At 40.2% G+C, this 17,338-nt stretch overlaps 1 protein-coding gene across 1 annotated transcript in view; it reads left to right on the top strand.

The window, feature by feature from the left end:
• Positions 1-17,338, top strand: part of RYR3 (ryanodine receptor 3) — a 625,867-nt gene that overhangs the window by 139,725 nt on the left and 468,804 nt on the right. Inside the window, exons 5-9 of the mRNA XM_065402721.1 lie at positions 8,249-8,260; positions 8,577-8,651; positions 10,298-10,376; positions 10,996-11,108; positions 11,397-11,496. Of these exons, the coding sequence (XP_065258793.1) occupies positions 8,249-8,260; positions 8,577-8,651; positions 10,298-10,376; positions 10,996-11,108; positions 11,397-11,496 (379 nt within the window). The remainder of the gene's footprint in view (positions 1-8,248; positions 8,261-8,576; positions 8,652-10,297; positions 10,377-10,995; positions 11,109-11,396; positions 11,497-17,338) is intronic.

Consider the following 17,338-nt stretch of genomic DNA (forward strand, 5'->3'; position numbering starts at 1 on the left):
AACATTTTAGGGGTTGTTCTGACTTGCACCAGCTAGCAACAGTTCCCCAGGGAGCCATACATCCACTGAGAATAACTGGAACACTCTGAGCCTGCAGAGCTCATGCATAGGGATTCCTGTGTCCCAGCTGGGGGTACTTCCAGCAGGGGATTGGTAGATTATTTTTTCATTCTTTGCACCACTGAAGTGGCATAAAGTGAACAAAATAGGAGAGAGAATTTGCCCCTAAATATTGATTGTTTTCTCCTGACCGCCTTAAAATAATGTTTGGCCTTGGACTGAAAAGTTTGAATACCTATTGAACTATTATTACTTTGAACTATTGTGTTTTTTCCCTGATTTCCAGTTATTTGGAATAACATTTGAAGTATATATTCCAACCGTTCAAATGTTGTAACTCGGTTAAATATTTAATCTCTCCCTAGCTTTACTTTATTTAACTCCTCTTAGATACATAGCAGTCAGGGAAATTTTTCAAACATGGCCTCTGAATTTGCATGGAAACATTTTCAGGCTTGGAGTTTTGGGCTTAGAAGCTTATTTTTATGACTCTGAACAGTATTTATGCAAATCCAAGTCTGGAGGACTCACAATATTTCTTGCTTCAAACTGCATGCCCAGAAAGTTGGCCATGCAAATTTAGCAGCTCAATTTCGGCCACTTTTAAAACTTAGTACTTTCAATAAAGTATATATATTGGGTAGGTAATAATTTTAAAAATTGATTTTATACATTATATTTTAAATTATAAAAATAAATCCTGTTCATTTGTGTCTTTCTTTGGATTTAGTGTTAGAAATTGAAATGGTGGTGTCTCAGCCATGTTTGTATAAAATAAGCTTTTCCCTAAAATACCAGTGTGGGCCCTCTGCATAATACTTTAATTATTATCAAGCTGATTACCCAGTTGTGGAGATACAGATTTCATTCAGGTAAATATTGTAAGGATGTTAGAGTCACAAGGAAGGATGTGTCTGGGTTAGTAAGCTCTTTAGGGTAAGCATCTTCTTATTCTCTGTCTCGTGAAACATCATGTACCTTTAAAGCATTATGTATCTGTTTCATTTAGATTATATATAGTAAATGGCTATTGCCTTATTTAAAAAAATCAGCTTTGACTATTTTTGTGACCATTATTCACATGCACGTTTTGAAAAAATCTGCAGTTTTGCCCACAGGCAGGGCCAGCTCCAGGGTTTTTGCCGCCCCAAGCAGCGCCAAAAAAAAAAAAAAAAAAGCCGCGATCGCGATCTACGGCGGCAATTCGGCGGGAGGTCCTTCGCTCCGAGTGGGAGTGAGGGACTGTCCGCCGAATTGCCGCCGAATTGTTGGACCTGCCGCCCCTCTCTGGAGTGGCCGCCCCAAGCACCTGCTTGGCAAGCTGGTGCCTGGAGCCGGCCCTGCCCACAGGTCAATGGAGCGATCCAATGAAGGTTTCTGTGCTGCACTAACACATTACATTGTGTTAATTTTAGAGTCCTAGTCCATTGGGATATAACTGATTACTTTATTTATTGTGTTGTTGTCCCTCCAAGGAGGCAAATGTCAGCACAAGTGGGATCTAAACACTTTTTAATAACGCTCATAAATTTGTTTATTCCACAATTTACTTTTTGTGTAGATTGCTGTTGACAATTTTAAATTTACAGTTTTAATTTATTGTTCAAGTTGTTTTAATTCATTGTGGCTTGCAAATAATAAAGTTTATTGCTGCCTTCTGGGTTATCCTGATGGTACCAGAATGATTAATTTTCTGCAGTCACAATGGAAGAAAAATGGATTCTGATGCTGTTTTTGAGATTGATGCTGCTGAGGCCACTGTTCTGCAATAAGAAGCTATTTTTTATTTTTAACAAGTTTTTAGATTTTTAAAAACATCAAAAAATCCAACTATAAGTTTAAGGCCTTACCTTTGGAGATGCTGAAAACCTACAATTTCCATTGAAGACAATGGAAATTAGGGGTACTCAGCTCCGCAGAAGATTAGGCCATTAGTTGATTGAAAACCACAGACATCTGAAAAGCTAAGTATTGGGAAGGGAAACAAAAGGAGAATTAGGGATGTTTTAGTCTAAAATAAAGCAGTTTATCATATGTTTGTTTACTTCAGTACATGGACCACCAACCATACAGACTCGGAGGACAATCCATACCAGAATATTAGTTAGAAAGCCCATATTTAATAAAGGGACTGTGATTTATGGATTGGAAAAAATGGCTACAAAATATCCACTATTATAGTTGGCTTTGCTAATAAACACAGCAGTGCAGCTACTCTGAAAGTCTCCTTGTAAATTAATAGATTAAAAATATATTTCATATGGTCAGTCACTGGTTAGACAAAGGAAATATTTGCACCTTTTGGCTTTACATGACCTACAGCCTTTAGTAACAGAAGGTGAACAGACATCAGATGTTCAAATTGATCCTTCATGTACACCAAACCAGTATTTTTATTGTATTGACTGGGTATTTTAAATACCTTTCACAGGTATCTGAACAATTTCAAGATAAAAATAAAAGTATAACAGTAAACAAAAGCTTTGTCATTAATAGCTGGGGAGAGAAACTGTTTGGCACCTGACCTTGAAGTATTGAGAAGCACTTGAATGAATGTTAGTATTCTACCACCTTAAGCCATATCAGACTTGAAGACAGCACACAGCCTAAATGATGCAACCAGCCAGCTATCTGACATAGATTATAGCCCATGCTGTGACACAGTTGTTACAGTGGCATATGAATCACAGCATCTCAAAACTACATGAACAGCTTGAAAAAGGAAAGGGGAATACCAAGACGTCTGTATATAATAGTTCATCTCATCATCTCTTTCTGTTGTAAATTTATTCTTCCTATCATCCTCATACACTTTTGTTTGTCATTTGTGCTGTCATGTGTTTTATTTAGACCACACGCTACTTAGGCAAGGGCCTGTGCATGTACGTGGTGGTATAAAAATCATAATAAAATCTGAATTTGTCTTCATTTTAATGGTAATGAATATACTATAATTCTACCAAAGTTGGAATTCTGACTTGTGAAACCTGCTGCTTCCTGAGCCAGGACTGGTGGATTCTTTCTCCTTGTTTTGGAGCCACTTTTCTTATTATTTGTTAATCCAACATTGGAATAGCAGTGCCTAGTGGCATATAAAAAGCACTGCAGCCATTCTCGCTACGCCAAGCTCTGCTCAGGGAAGCCAGAGCTCCTCTACCTCTCTTTCCATCTTACAGTGCCAGCCTTTGCACATCTGGAATCCTGACCTAACTGGTGCTGGCTGTATACTCCCAATACTCTCTTCTCCAATTTACAATTAAACAAGTACAATAATTCTGATCCTAGCAATGATAATATCTTATGGGAAGTGGAGGTGTTGGGAGTATGTTACCAGAGGAAGGGAAGGAAGTCAATACTGACAGCTGGTCTCAGCTGAGATTAAAAAAAACAAAAAAAAGGCTGCCTCTTTTCTTCCAACCAGACTGCACGTGCTCTACATCCCAGCCACACTCTCAGAAGGAATATGTCAGACTTGCCTTCAGCTGCTTGGGGCAGAAAGACTGCTGCAGGACCCGGCTTTCTAAATTTCCTTACTTAGGCTCTCCAAACTGATTTTGTTTTTTCTGGCTAAGACTTCCACGGGCGCCTCAAGGTTCAGGTTAGTTAGTGGAGTAGAAATTGCCCTACTGTAAAACTCCTCTCAAACTGCTTCAGTAGTCAGCTTATGTTGCCCTAAATCAGTGGTTCTCAACCAGGGGTCCGGGCCCCCATGGAGGGCCGTGAGCAGGTTTCAGGGAGTCCGCCAAGCAGCACCAGGGTTAGACTTGCTGGGGCCCAGGGCAGAAAGCATAAGCCCTGCCATGCAGGGCTGAAGCCTGGGGCCCTGAGCCCCGCCACCCGGGTCTGAAGGAGAAGCCTGAGCAACTTAGCTTCGCGGAGCACCAGGTGGCATGGGGCCCTGGGCAATTGCCCTACTTGCTACTCCTTAATGCTAGCCCTGGCTTTTATATGCAGAAAACCAGTTATTGTGGCACAGGTAGGCCACAGAGTTTTTATAGCATGTTGGAGTGCGGGGCTCAGAAAGAAAAAGGTTGAGAACCCCTAACCTAGATAACTGGTTTGCATTCCCTATCCCATTCTCTGGAGATTTCTCCAATTTTACCCTCAATGTGTTAAGTTCCCCCTTCACCTCATTTCATCATAGAATCATAGGACTGGAACGGACCTTGAGAGTTCTTCTAGGCCAGTTCCTTGCATTCAAGGCAGGACTAAGTATTGTCTAGACCAGTGGTCTCCAACCTTTTTATACCCAAGATCACTTTTTGAATCTAAGGAGAACCCAGGATCTACCCTGCCCCTTCCCTGATGCCCTGCTTCTTCCCCAAAGCCCCCCTCCCCTCACCCCATCCCCCCCCCATTGGTCGCTCTCTCCCATCCTCACTTACTTTCACTGGGCAGGGGGTTGGGGTGCAGGATGGGGTATGCGGTGCTGGCTCTAGGAGGGGGCTCAGGGCTGTGGGTTGGGGTGCTGCCTCCCGCCGGGCAGCACTTACCTCCGGCGGCTCCCGATTGGCAGCGGGCACAGCGAGGCTAATGCAGGCTCTCTGCCTACCTGGCCCCACACCACTCCCGGAAGGGGCCAATGTGCCCCTTCGGCCCCTGGGGGGGGGGCACCGCCCCTGCAGCTCTCCCGGCCAATAGGAGCTGCGGGGGCGGTGCTTGCAGGCAGAAGCACTGCGTGGAGGGACTCCCCTGCCCCCCTGTCCATGGGGCTGCGCTAGCCACTTCCAGGAGTGGCGTGGGGCTGGGATAGGCAGGGAGTCTACCTTAGCGGTAGCCACACTACACCGCTGGAGATCGTGGCCACTGATCTAGACCATCCCTGACAGATGTTTGTCTAACTTGCTCTTAAAAATCTCCAACGACAGAGATTCCACAACCACCCTAGGGTAAGTTTTTCCCAATGTCCGACCTAAACCGCCCTTGCTGCAATTTAAGTCCATTGCTTCTTGTCCTATCCTCAGAGGTTAAGGAGAACAATTTTTCTCCCTCTTCCTTGTAACAACCTTTTATGTACTTGAAAACTGTAATCATATCCCCTCGGATTCTTCTCTTCTCCAGTCTAAAGAAGCCAAATGTTTTCAATCTTCCCTCATAGGTCATGTTTTCTAGACCTTTAATCATTTTTGTTGTTCTTCTCTGGATTTTCATTTATAGTCAGAAGACTAATTAATTACCTAGACACCTCAAAAATTCTACTTTTAAAAATCTCATTGTTTTTAAACCAATATCATGATTTTGGGGGCCTGATTCTTGATATTTTAATGTTTGCGGTTGGCAATGCTGAGGGCTGCATATAGGTGCGTGCTCTCAGATAGCTGTAGCCAGGAAGAGAACTATGAAGGTCAATTTGTGTCCCACCCATAAGTCCATGGACTTCATGCTCTGCTGGTTGGACATGTAGAAGTGACAGTGTCATATGTTGTGCCTTGTGTTTTTGCACATTGTCTCCTTCCTGAGCATTGCACCCCACCCTCACCACATGTAATCCCCCTATCATGCTGTCTGGAGTGGCTCATGACTGAGTGTGCCAACCTCAAGGCAGACTGCAGGGTGGACACCCCAAAAAGCAGGGCAGACCCCCCCAAATTGGTGGCATGTCCTATCAGTAAATTTCACCAACCCAGTAACAAATGTGAACTCCTAGATCACTGAAACAGTCTTACAATGGCATCAGACAGGCCCCTTAGGCTCTCCAGTCTATCTTGCCACCCAGACAAGCTGGATTTAATGATAAATAGTCACTTGCACCAAAAATCACACAATATTCAAGTTGCTCCCAGTCCCAAGAGGCCAGTCATTTACCCCAGATCAATTTGTACCTTAGATCTCACAATGCCTGTAGCCAATCCTGTAATAAACTAACTAAAGGTTTATTAACTTGGAAAAATAAATGAGTTATTTACAGGTTGAAACAGGCAACATAAATGCACAAGTGAGTTCAGTCTCTGATTCTAAAAGGTGACAGATGTAGTCTGTCAGTATTGAATGTCTTTTCAGGGCTTAACCCAGGTCGACCCTGGGGATCTCTCATGTCACATAGCTGGACTAATAAGTAGTAATAGCAGCAAAATAATTGTGTGGGCTGCTGTATCATTTTTCTTTAGATCATCAAGCACCTTCTGTGAAAAGCTCATGCCAATGAGCTCTGGCAGTTACTCCAGCCTAAGATGGCCAGCTGGATTTGTGCTTTGGCAGACACAAAGCAATAACAATTTTTTGTGAGTGGGTTTTTTCCCCACAGTAGTATCTTGCTTCATCCAATCATTATTATTCATGTTTTTAAAACAAACTTTGGTAGATTTCTCCAAGACTCTAAGGTTGTTGGGCATCTTTTTTTTTTTTTAAAGCAGTTACCTTTCCATTATTTAAGAAAGATTCCTTGTTTTACACTGACATCAGCAGACTGCAGGTTGCGTTTATGATATGAATCTGCAGTGGTAAGTGATTGCCTAAGGTAACTGCCAACCTTTTTGAGAGTGACCACTACACTGTAACAGTTCCTGGAGCATGGACCAATATAATTTAAACTGACTGCAGAATGTTGACTCTTACATTTCAAAATTAAATTTTGAGGTACACAGGTGAAAAAGGAACTGCGCTTTTTTTTTTTTTTAAGTCAGATGTGATTTGGAGATGCTTTTGTTCATTGATAGTAAAAATAAACCCACAACATTTCCATGTCAATCAAAACATAAAAGAAAGGGAGTACATACAATAAAGAGAAAACTCCTTTAATTAGTGAGCAGAGAAGGGTTATCTTTTGTGCAGATTATTTTTGTTAGTTTTGTAGCAGAGTTCTACTTGAGACTTGTTAGTAGAGCAAGAAAATCAGAACTGTTCTCACCCTTATTTTATTGTTATTACAATAAAGGAATCATCCGCAACTTTATTGCTTTTGGCTTTTTAGTGTGTGTCTGTTGGACAAACATGATTTCCCCTTTAGTCTTTTGAATCAACATTAGGTAACGTGGGTGCCCAGCTACAAAGTCCCAAGGAGTTTCTTCAGTTTGGCATTTTTAGAGCTAGTGTTTTGTGACATATGAAATGTAAACTTAAAGGACTAATCGATGAACTTGCTAATTCATTTAGTGCCAAATTTTGCTTGTGGATGCTATTTGAGCCCATGGAAACACCCCACTCTTCTGGTCCCCCACTCTCCTCTACACATGTCCAATGGTAAAATTTGGCCTTAAGAGAATTAACTTTTGAAAAATATAAAGTAAACCAGATGTGAGCCTTGTGCTACCATTATATTTTCAAGAGCCACCTTGTTTCTGTGTATTAAAGGCTATTTGAATGGTCCCTGAACAAAGTGAGCATCAGGCCTAAAAGTCTAAGTATTAAATGGAAAATAAGCCATGGTAAAATGTTCAAACTCACAGCATAAGCTTTTACCAAATGTATGTATCTTCTTTAGACCTATATAACAGTAAAACATACATAGGTCAAATTCTGCTTTTTATACTTCAGTTGAAAACACCAGAATGCATCAAGAATTAGCCCTGATCCTTTGGGCATATTTTGGTTAACTCAGTAAAATATAAAAACTGTGTGGGTGTGTGGATATGAAAGAAAGTTGAGAGAGAAAAAATGATTGGAAGTCCTGTAGAGCTTGTTATTGTTTATTAGTTATATTTTATAGCCACTGTTGCCAACTCTTATGATGTTTGATGCCTTTCTTAAACCCCCTGATTCTGGAATCTTGGCTTTCATTAAAAAAAAAAAAAAAAAAAAAAAAAAAAGTGTTAAGCCATCCTGGTTGTGGAGAAAAGCTTGAAAATTAGAATTGTAAATGCTACAATTCCAAAAGGCGAATATAATGAACCCAAAACCTATTATTTTTAAAATCTCATTATCTTTAAGCCAATCTCATAATTTGGGGGGGGTCTGACTAATGATTTTTGAATGTTTGGGGTTGACAATTCTGTAGGTCTTGACCACTCTCAAATTGTATTTAGTTAAAATGAAATGACCCTTACCATAATTATATCACCTGTGATAAATATTTAACTTAGGCTAATTTTAGCAAATGCTTATCCTTATTAGCAACATGTGGTCTTGTTGAACATTGATTATTTAGTATGTGGGAACATAAGAAAATGTACATGTCTAAAATATTTGTATGGATAATCATTTTTAAGACTTCAATTACATATTCTTTTTTATTCTGAATGCTTCTGAAAAGTTTATAAGAAAGGTAAGAAATGCCTTTTTTCATTTCATTTTAGAATGTGTTAGTAGAAAACTTTGTTTTTTACTTTACTCACTAACGTGATAATTAGGTCACAATTGTCTGGTCAAATATACTATTTTTTCACAATGAAAATAGTTATTGCTGTAACTACTTCATTATTGCGAATGCACAAACTTTTGTAGCATATCTGCACTTTTGTAGATAATCCAGTTTGAGTATCTGTGTATAATACTTAAATTATTGATAACTTCAGATGAATGGAAACAGTCAAAATTCCTGCATTGCTATTGAGTGTTAACACTTTCTGTCATTTCTATAGGCAGCTCAAGGAGGTGGTCACAGAACCCTGCTGTATGGCCATGCTATACTACTTCGGCATTCATTCAGTGGAATGGTAAGTGACTTATTAACTTCCATAACAGAGTGCACTTACAATTGGAAAAGCATGTTGCATCTACAGTAAAATAACGTGTTCTCCATAACTGATAATAATAAACTCAAGTTATAATAAACAAATATATGAAGCAACATAATCATTTAGTGTTCCCTCTTTGTGCAAGAACATTGAGGCCAATATCTTCAAAAGCGACCACTAATTTTGGGTGACTCAAAGTATCAATTACCCACACTGTGAAAATCAGGGCCATTTAAGGTGTCCCTTTAAGGCACCCAAAAATCGCTAGTATATACTGAGTATGATGTAACTAAAGTAAGGAGTGAAAAGAAATTGATTATTATTTATTCATTCCAGCATTATGGAAGTTCATATGGAAAGAGAAACTGTAAAATTAGTATCATCAATGTCTAGGAGCTACTAAAAGGACATATTTTGCATATGTTTTAAAGTATTTTAGGAATGAAGGTGTTAACACTCAGAAGAGAATGTGAGGGACATATGTTCACCCTTTGTGGTAAAAATGTGTGGAAAGGATGAAGATCTGCCCAAAAACACAAAACACACCACACTATAGAAATGCACAGTGCAAGTTGATGTGCAGCATACCATCCAGTCACAGCACAAAAATGTTTGTAGAAGTCAGCTGTAGATATGGCGAGGAACAACCATTAGAGAGGCAAAAGGGATGGGTAGCTTATTAAAGTTGTGCAGTAGTGCACTGCTACACGCATGATGAGAGCATCGAGGGTATGGAGGTGGTCCTAGATAATAATGCATTATTTGAGAATATTGCAGTCTGAGATGTATTTGCAAGTCTCCATTTTTTGCCGATGGGTTCTCTATGCTTAGCAGTTAATTGAAATGTTGTATGCCAGTGGGTGCCAATAGCAACTTGCTGCTGCTAGGAATAGCAGTAAGTTTATGCCATGTCTGCACTGAGTTACATAGTTTCTCTTGGGTATTTTATATAGTAGGTTCCCCCCTCCCCAACTTCCCACAGTGCACACCCACAAATATGCTTTGACAATATTTTGAGGCACTCTTTTATGGATTTTGTTGGTTATGTCATTTGTTAAGACATCTTACCAACTAGGAAGCTTCAGCTTTTTTTCCTTTCTGGATCACATTGTTTCACTGGAGAAGAAAGAATCTCACACAAGCATTTATCAAATAGTGGACAATAATGTGCAGAAGGAAGGAGAGATGTGTTTGAAGCATCTTCCCTTCTTCCCCCTGTGGTGGAATTCCCAACAATAGCTTTTGAGCTCTGTCTGTTCTGACCTCCCACTCTAAGGTCCAATTCTGAATGGACTCATAGTCTGAGCATGTGCCAGGGCCTAAAGTGAGAAGACATTGTTGCTTTCAGGTCTGCTTGATATGTCTTCTTCAGGAGTAGTGCTGCTTGTCTCAAAATCCCTGTTCATCTGTGTACCTTTACACTTAGAAGGAGGAGCATTATCTTACATGTAGTAATTCCTGCAAGATGCTAATTTTGAACTCTCATTGCAGTCAATGGGATATTTAAATTCAGATTAATGGTAAGGTTGAGCTTTGTGAATCTATGAGCATCTTTGATTAGAGATGTATGCCTCAAATGATTCTGCTGATTTTGGTGTTTTTAATCATTTCAACATGTTTTGTAGTATTTGACCTGTTTGTCAACATCAAGATCCCAGACAGATAAACTTGCATTTGATGTGGGGTTACGAGAAAATGCAGCAGGTATGCCAATATTCTGTGTGTTATTTTGTGAGAAAAAATTGCCAGTTGTACTAGTCTTAAGAATGCATTTAGGATAGTGATGGAAATTATTAGCATTACAAACTTGTGAACCTGCCATTATTTATTCATTAAGAAATAAGACTGACTTACAATAGGGTCAGCACCCTGGGGAGGGGGACGGGGAGGTGGGGGACATGAAATAAAAACATTATATGACCAGTGGTCAGTGTTATCTTAAGTTGGAAAACACTGGCAAATATGGACTAAGTACAAATTGATATATTTTAATATATTTTAAAATGTAGAAAAACATCCAGAAATATTTAATAAATTTCAATTGGTATTCTATTGTTTAACAGAGGTTGGGGGCGAGGATGTTCAATTACAGTATCAAGTTCATCGAGCCTTGACTGACAATACTGGGGGAAATGGGAGGTGTGAATTGTCAGAAAAGAGAAAAACTAGTGGGTATATAAGGCAAATATTATCCTTATAAAAATGGTAAGTCTTTACTGTATGTTAGTGTACAGGTAGCTTTATGAGATATTTACATATCTTAGAATGATATATTATTTATTATATACTAAATAATTGGCATAAGCGTCTCTGTATATTGTAGGTGAGGCATGCTGGTGGACGATACATCCTGCTTCTAAACAGAGGTCAGAAGGAGAAAAAGTTCGAATTGGTGATGATCTTATCCTGGTCAGTGTGTCCTCTGAAAGATATCTGGTAAGGGCGTTTATCTTAGAAATTCTCTTCTTTTGATTGTCCTGTTCTAAGCAGAAATAAAAGCTGTTGCTACTACTATTAATATTGAATAGATTTGGATAATAGTATGTTGTGAAACAAGTGTCTGATTTCAAGAAATTGTACGAAGACTTCTGAGATATTGAAAGTTTTCAATAAAATATTTATCTTTGAACACTGTTTGAGAAAAGAATAATTTATTTAAATAGATTTAATAGCAAATCCTTTTAATGGTTCTCCCTCCGGGGTATGGTTTTCTCTCTGTTACAGCATCTCTCCATGTCAAATGGAAATGTTCAGGTGGATGCCTCCTTTATGCAGACACTCTGGAACGTCCATCCTACATGCTCAGGAAGTAGCACTGAAGAAGGTTTGTCATGTTAAACATTGTTAAAAGTGAATATTTATTATATAACGTTTCATGGCACTTTACAGAGTCTAAACATAAAAAAGACAGTTCCTGACCCAATGAACTTAATAGTTTAAATTACACAAACATAGAAAATAAGTATAACAGAGAAAGGAAGGATGACTGAAGGGCAAGAGGGGAAGTATGGATAGCACAACAGTTAAACTCATTGGTAAGAAGTAAAGTGGTTGATGTAATTGTAGGTGTACAAAGCATGAAGAGTTGAGTGGGAGAAGACAAATGGAGTAACAAGGTGTGATGAATATGCAGAGCAAAGGAGGTGTGATAGGGATCAATGAGAGAAAAGATTTATTATTATTAATGGATTGATTTAATTCATTTATTTGTATTATCATAGTGCCTAGGAGCCCTAGTTATGAACCAAGACCACATTGTGCTAGGTGCTGTGTAAACCTAGAACAAAAAGATGTTCCCCACCCTATCAAGCTTACTATCAAAGTATAAACCAACAAGAGACAACAGATGGATACAGACAGGCCAATGGGGGAGTACAAGGAATCAATGAGATGTTGGTCAGCATGGTAGGCCATGGTCTCAGTACACCAGTGGTCTAACCATTGTCAAGGTTTTTTGTAGGCGTCATGGCAAAGGGGGGTTTTAAGGAGGGGTTTTTGAAGAAGGATAATGAGGTAGATTTGAGATGTTTATGGGGAGCTCCTCCCAAGCGTGAACGGCAGCATGGAAGGAAGCATTAAGGTGATGACTTGTTTGGAAAATTTAACAGGTAGGTGATGAAGGGTGGCATCATGAGCTGATTGGAGGCAGGAGTCAACTTCTTGATATTGAATAACAGATGATGGGCCATGAAAGGTGTTGAAAAAGAAGACAAGAATCTTATGTTTGTGGCAACAGAGAAGGAGGGATGCAAAGAGAGGGCTGATGTGGTGAAAGCAATAGGCTAGGAAAATTATCTTTGCAGCAGCATTATGGATGGATCTGAATGGGGCATGATTGCATATATCAAGGCCAGAGAAAAGGATGTTGCAAGATGATGAGCATCTGGAGTGAGAGGTTTAGTTTTGTGGTTGGATAGGGAAGGCCGTATTTTAGAGACGATATGCTGCAAGAATTGGCAAGATTTAGACATTATCTAGATGGGAGGTCTGAGAGAGAGGTTCAAATTGCAGATGATGTCTGGGTTATGGGCCTGAGTGGCAGGCAGGATGGCAATATTGTCCACGGTGATCAAGAAAGTAGAAGACAGAAGTGAAGGTTGGAGGAAGGGGAAGGTTTGAGGAGTGAGTCAAAGGTAGCAAAAAGGTAGTTGGGATTGAGGACATTGGATTGAATTAAGTTTGAGAAATAGTTATTTAGCTAGGAAGATGGCAGAGTTGAAGAAGGATTTAGGCAGGGGCAGAGTTGTGTAGAGCCTTAAAAGTAAGTGTGATACATGAAGTGGGGACGGGAGTAGCTCCCTTTGATGAACACCCAGCCAGCCAGTTAGCTGTAAAATCCCTCTTCGTCCGTTCTCTGCTTGCTTTACCTATTAAGGATTAACAAACCTACAGGTAAAAGAAAAGGACTGGGCACCTGACCAAAAGAGCCCGTGGGAAGGTAGAACTTTTTAAAATTGGGAAAGAAACTTTCCCTTTGTCTGTTGTTCTCTGGGCTGCAGGGATGGAGCAGCAATGCTGTGTAAGGCTTGAACCAGGTATGAAAATTCATCTTCCATACCTAGAAGAAATTATTTGGATAGGGAATGTTTAGTTAGACACAATCAGGTTTATTTTGTATTTTGGCTTGTGGATCTCCTCTGTGCTAACCCCAGATGCTTTTGTTTGCTTGTAACCTTTAAGCTGAACCCCCAAGAAAGCTATTTTGGGTACTTGATTTTTGGAATTGCTCTTTTAAAATCTAGCAAAAGCCTAAGTTCCAGATGTAATTTTTTCCTTTTTGTTTTTAATAAAATTTGCCTTTTTTAAGAACAGAATTGGATTTTTGTTGTCCTAAGAGGTTTGTGCATGTTGTTTGATTAGCTGGTAGCCACAGCTAATTTCCTTTGTTTTCTTTCTCAGCTCTTCCCCAGAGTGAGGGAAGGTGAAAGGGCTTGAGGGTACCCCACAGGAAGGAATTCCAAGTGCTCCTTCCTGGGTTCAAAGGGTTTTTTGTTTGTTTGTTTTGTTTTTTGCATTTGGGTGGTGGCAGCATTTACTAAGCCAAGGCCAGAGAAAAGCTGTAACCTTGGGAGAGTAATACAAGCCTGGAGTGGCAAGTATTAATTTTTAAAATCCTTGTGGGCTCCCACTTGTGCACTCGGAGTGACAGAGTGGGGATTCAGCCTTGACAGTAAGGCTGAAATTTAATTTTCTTCTTTGAGTGGCCTCTGTATATTCTTGTCTGTGGGATCAAGCTTGTTCACCCCAAACTTCTGGAACCTTCTGGAAAGCAGTGTCTGTTGGGGCTTCTCACCCCTCCTTCTCTCTGCTGTCCTGGGGGGTTCCAAGGGTTTAAAGGAGGAGTGGCCCCAACCTCTCCTCAGTTCCTTCTAACCACCGAAGGTACAGTGAGCTGGTATCTCACACAGTGTACTCGAATTGTTCGTTGGCATTTCATTAAATCATAGACTTCTAGAACCATAGGAATAGAAGGGACCACAAAGGTCATCTAATCTAACCCCCTGCCAAGATGCAGGATTTGTTGGGTCTAAACCATCCAAGACAGATGATTATCCAGCCTCCTTTTGAAAGCCTCCAGTGAAGGTTCTTCTACAACTCCTTAAGCAGTCTGTTCCATTGTCCTACTGTTCTTACAGTTAGAAAGTTTTTCCTGAGATTCAATCTAAATCTACTGTGCTATAGTTTGAATCCATTGTCTCTCGTCCTGCCCTCTGGAGCAAGAGAGAACAACTTTTCTCCATCTTTTTATGTCAGACTTTCAAGTATTTGAAGAAGCTATCATGTCCCCCCTTAATCTCTTTTCCAAACAAAATATACCCAGTTCCTTCAGCCTTTGCTCATATGGCTTGCATTCCATTCCTTTGATCATCTTTGTCACTCACCTCTGGATCCTTTCCAGTTTCTCCACATCCTTTCTATATGTTGGTAACCAAAATTGGACACAGTACTCCAGCTGAGGCCTAACCAGCATCAAGTAGAGTGGTACTATCACCTCCCGTGACTTGCATGCTATGACTCTGTTAATGCAACTTAAAATTGCATTTTTTTATTTTTGGAACAGCATCACATTGCTGACTCATGTTGAGGTTGTGATCCACCACAACTCCCAGATCCTTTTCAACAGTGCTGCTGCCAAGCCAGTTATCCCCCATTCTGTATTTGTGCATTTGGTTTTTCTTCCCTAAGTGTAGCACCTTATGTATGTCTTTGTTGAATTTCATTTTGTTGTCTATAGCCCAGTTCTCCAATTTATCAAGATCCCTCTGAATTTTAGCTCTATCTTCCAAAGGGATTGCAACCCCCTTAGCTTTGCGTCATCTGCAAATTTGATTAGTAAGCTCTCTATTCCTACATCCAGGTCTTGAATAAATATGTTAAACAACACTGGACCCAGAACAGATCCCTGTGTAACCCTACTTGTGTAACCCCACTCCCTCCAATCTGACATAGTTCCATTAATAGTTACTCTTTGTCTGCGGTTGTTTGACCAATTATGTATCCACGTAATGGTAGTTCTGCCAAGCCTGCATTTCTCCAGCTTACTTATCAGAATGTCATGTAGGACTGTGTCAAAAGCCTTGCTGAAGTCCAGGTGTATTATGTCCACAGCATTCTCCCTATCCACCAAACCAGTTACCCCGTCAAAGAAGAAAATCAAGCTGGTTTGGCATGATTTGTTTCTTGGTAAATCCATGCTGGCTGGTAGTGATTACCCCTTCCTCCTACTGTCCAGTAAAGGGCTGGATCGTACAGGACATACCCAGTCCCAGATCTTCCCCAGAAATGTATGTGTTGGGGTCACCCTAATATAACCAAGGCTGGTGAAAGCCAGGGTGTGGCTAGCAGGCTGCAGTTACGCACAGACACTCAGGGTGCGGCTTACATGTTGGAAGACTGTTTGTGAGCATCCCAGCTAGGAGCTACTACAGCAAAGCATTGTAAGGCACCCACGGTTGCAAGGCAGGGGTGACACAGACTAGTCTGCATTGTGCCCCAGTATGTCACAACGAGTTCGTCCTTTGTGGTCCAAAGGTTGTCCATGTAAAATGCACTATGTTTCACAATTATCATGGCCTGACAGTTTCAGCCTCCTGGAAATGTCAGTCTTCATCCAGGACAAAGGCAGCATTGAAGGCAAGCCCTCACACTGTCTTCATCACACCATATTGCATGACTGAAACTGCAGCTGTACATGTATTTTCAGCAAAAAAAAAAAAAATCCCCACATTAAGGCATGCTTTGGGAGGGCAAGAAGTTCATTCACTTCTATTCACTCTTGACCTGGCAGCCAGAGCTGATGCTTCCTTGGCATTCCTGCTCTTCTTGTTTATCTAGAAGAACTCCGCCTGCCTTCTTAGGCTTTGTACTGCTTGCTAAAAGGGTGGGAATATACAGACGCCATTTGATGAAGAAATGAAGTAACTGGAGTTCTTTGAGATGAGACCCTGGTATTTGTGCTCCCCACTTTTTAGGAGTCCCAGGTTAGGAATTCCAGAATTAGTGGAAGAACTGAGGGTCAGTTGGGGCCAATCGCTTTTTTTATACCTTTGGAACCCTCCAGGAGGGGCAAGTGCCCCCAATGGGTGGTGCTCTCCAAAAGCTTGTGGTGCAGTTGCCTTGGTCCAACAAGTGGGACTGAGCAGAGGCTCATCTCAAAGAATGCCGATTACAGGTAATTAACCTTAATTATGCAGAAAAACATATTGGAAAGAAAAGAATCCAGGAAACTGGATGGAAAGATGTTATGGTAGTGTAGGTAAGAAAGAAGCACCAAGTGAACTATGTTTTTGGCAGTAAGGGAAGAGGAAGAGGTAAGATAGAAACATTATAAGAAGCGGCAGCAAGTTTTGGAGAGCCTGGGTATGACAGGAAAAGGAATTGGGGGAATGAAAGATAAACCAAAGATTGCAAGTTTGAATGACACAGAGAAAAGTGAACTTTTCAACAAACTTAGACAAAAGTGAAGGACAAAAGTGTGAAATGGACAGCATAGAAATTTCAGGAAAGATTAATTCATTTTTATGTTCTTTAGTTTAAAGAAGTGACAGGACATGTAAGAAGATATTGGGCATGTCTACACTTAAAATGTTGCAACAATGCAACTGCACCACAGTAGCACTTCAGTGAAGATGCGACCTACGCTGATGGGAGGTGTTCTCCCATTGAGATAGGTATTCTACCTTCCTGAGAGGTGGTAGCGAGGTTGACGGGAGAATTTTGAGCAGCGTGCCTATCTGTATTATGCTTTGTTCAAGTCAGTGCTATTAGATCTTCACTTCCATGGGTACCAGATGTCCTCAAGGTTTTACATTCTGTATCACCTTTTGAGGCCAAATTTTTGAAGTAGAATAAAACCCTCAAACACAAGTGCTTTTTGGCAAGACTACCCTTATTTTCAGAATATTGCTATAATTATGTAGAAAAATTGTAACACCACATCTCCTATCAAAGTTCCATGTATGCAGAATATATTTAAAATATAAGATACTGTATCTAATTACTAAAGATGAGACTCACAATGGGACACAACTTTCTTTTGTCAGTGTTTCATCAAGATAACGAATACTGAATATACTAATTTTTAAAATAAATTAAGCAATTAATATTCCCAGAGGATGAACTGTGCATTACTCTTAAACATCAAAAATATTTTGATAGAGTTTTGT

The sequence above is a fragment of the Emys orbicularis genome, chromosome 4 (genome assembly GCF_028017835.1).
Source record: "Emys orbicularis isolate rEmyOrb1 chromosome 4, rEmyOrb1.hap1, whole genome shotgun sequence".
In the NCBI taxonomy this organism is placed as follows: Eukaryota; Metazoa; Chordata; order Testudines; family Emydidae; genus Emys; species Emys orbicularis.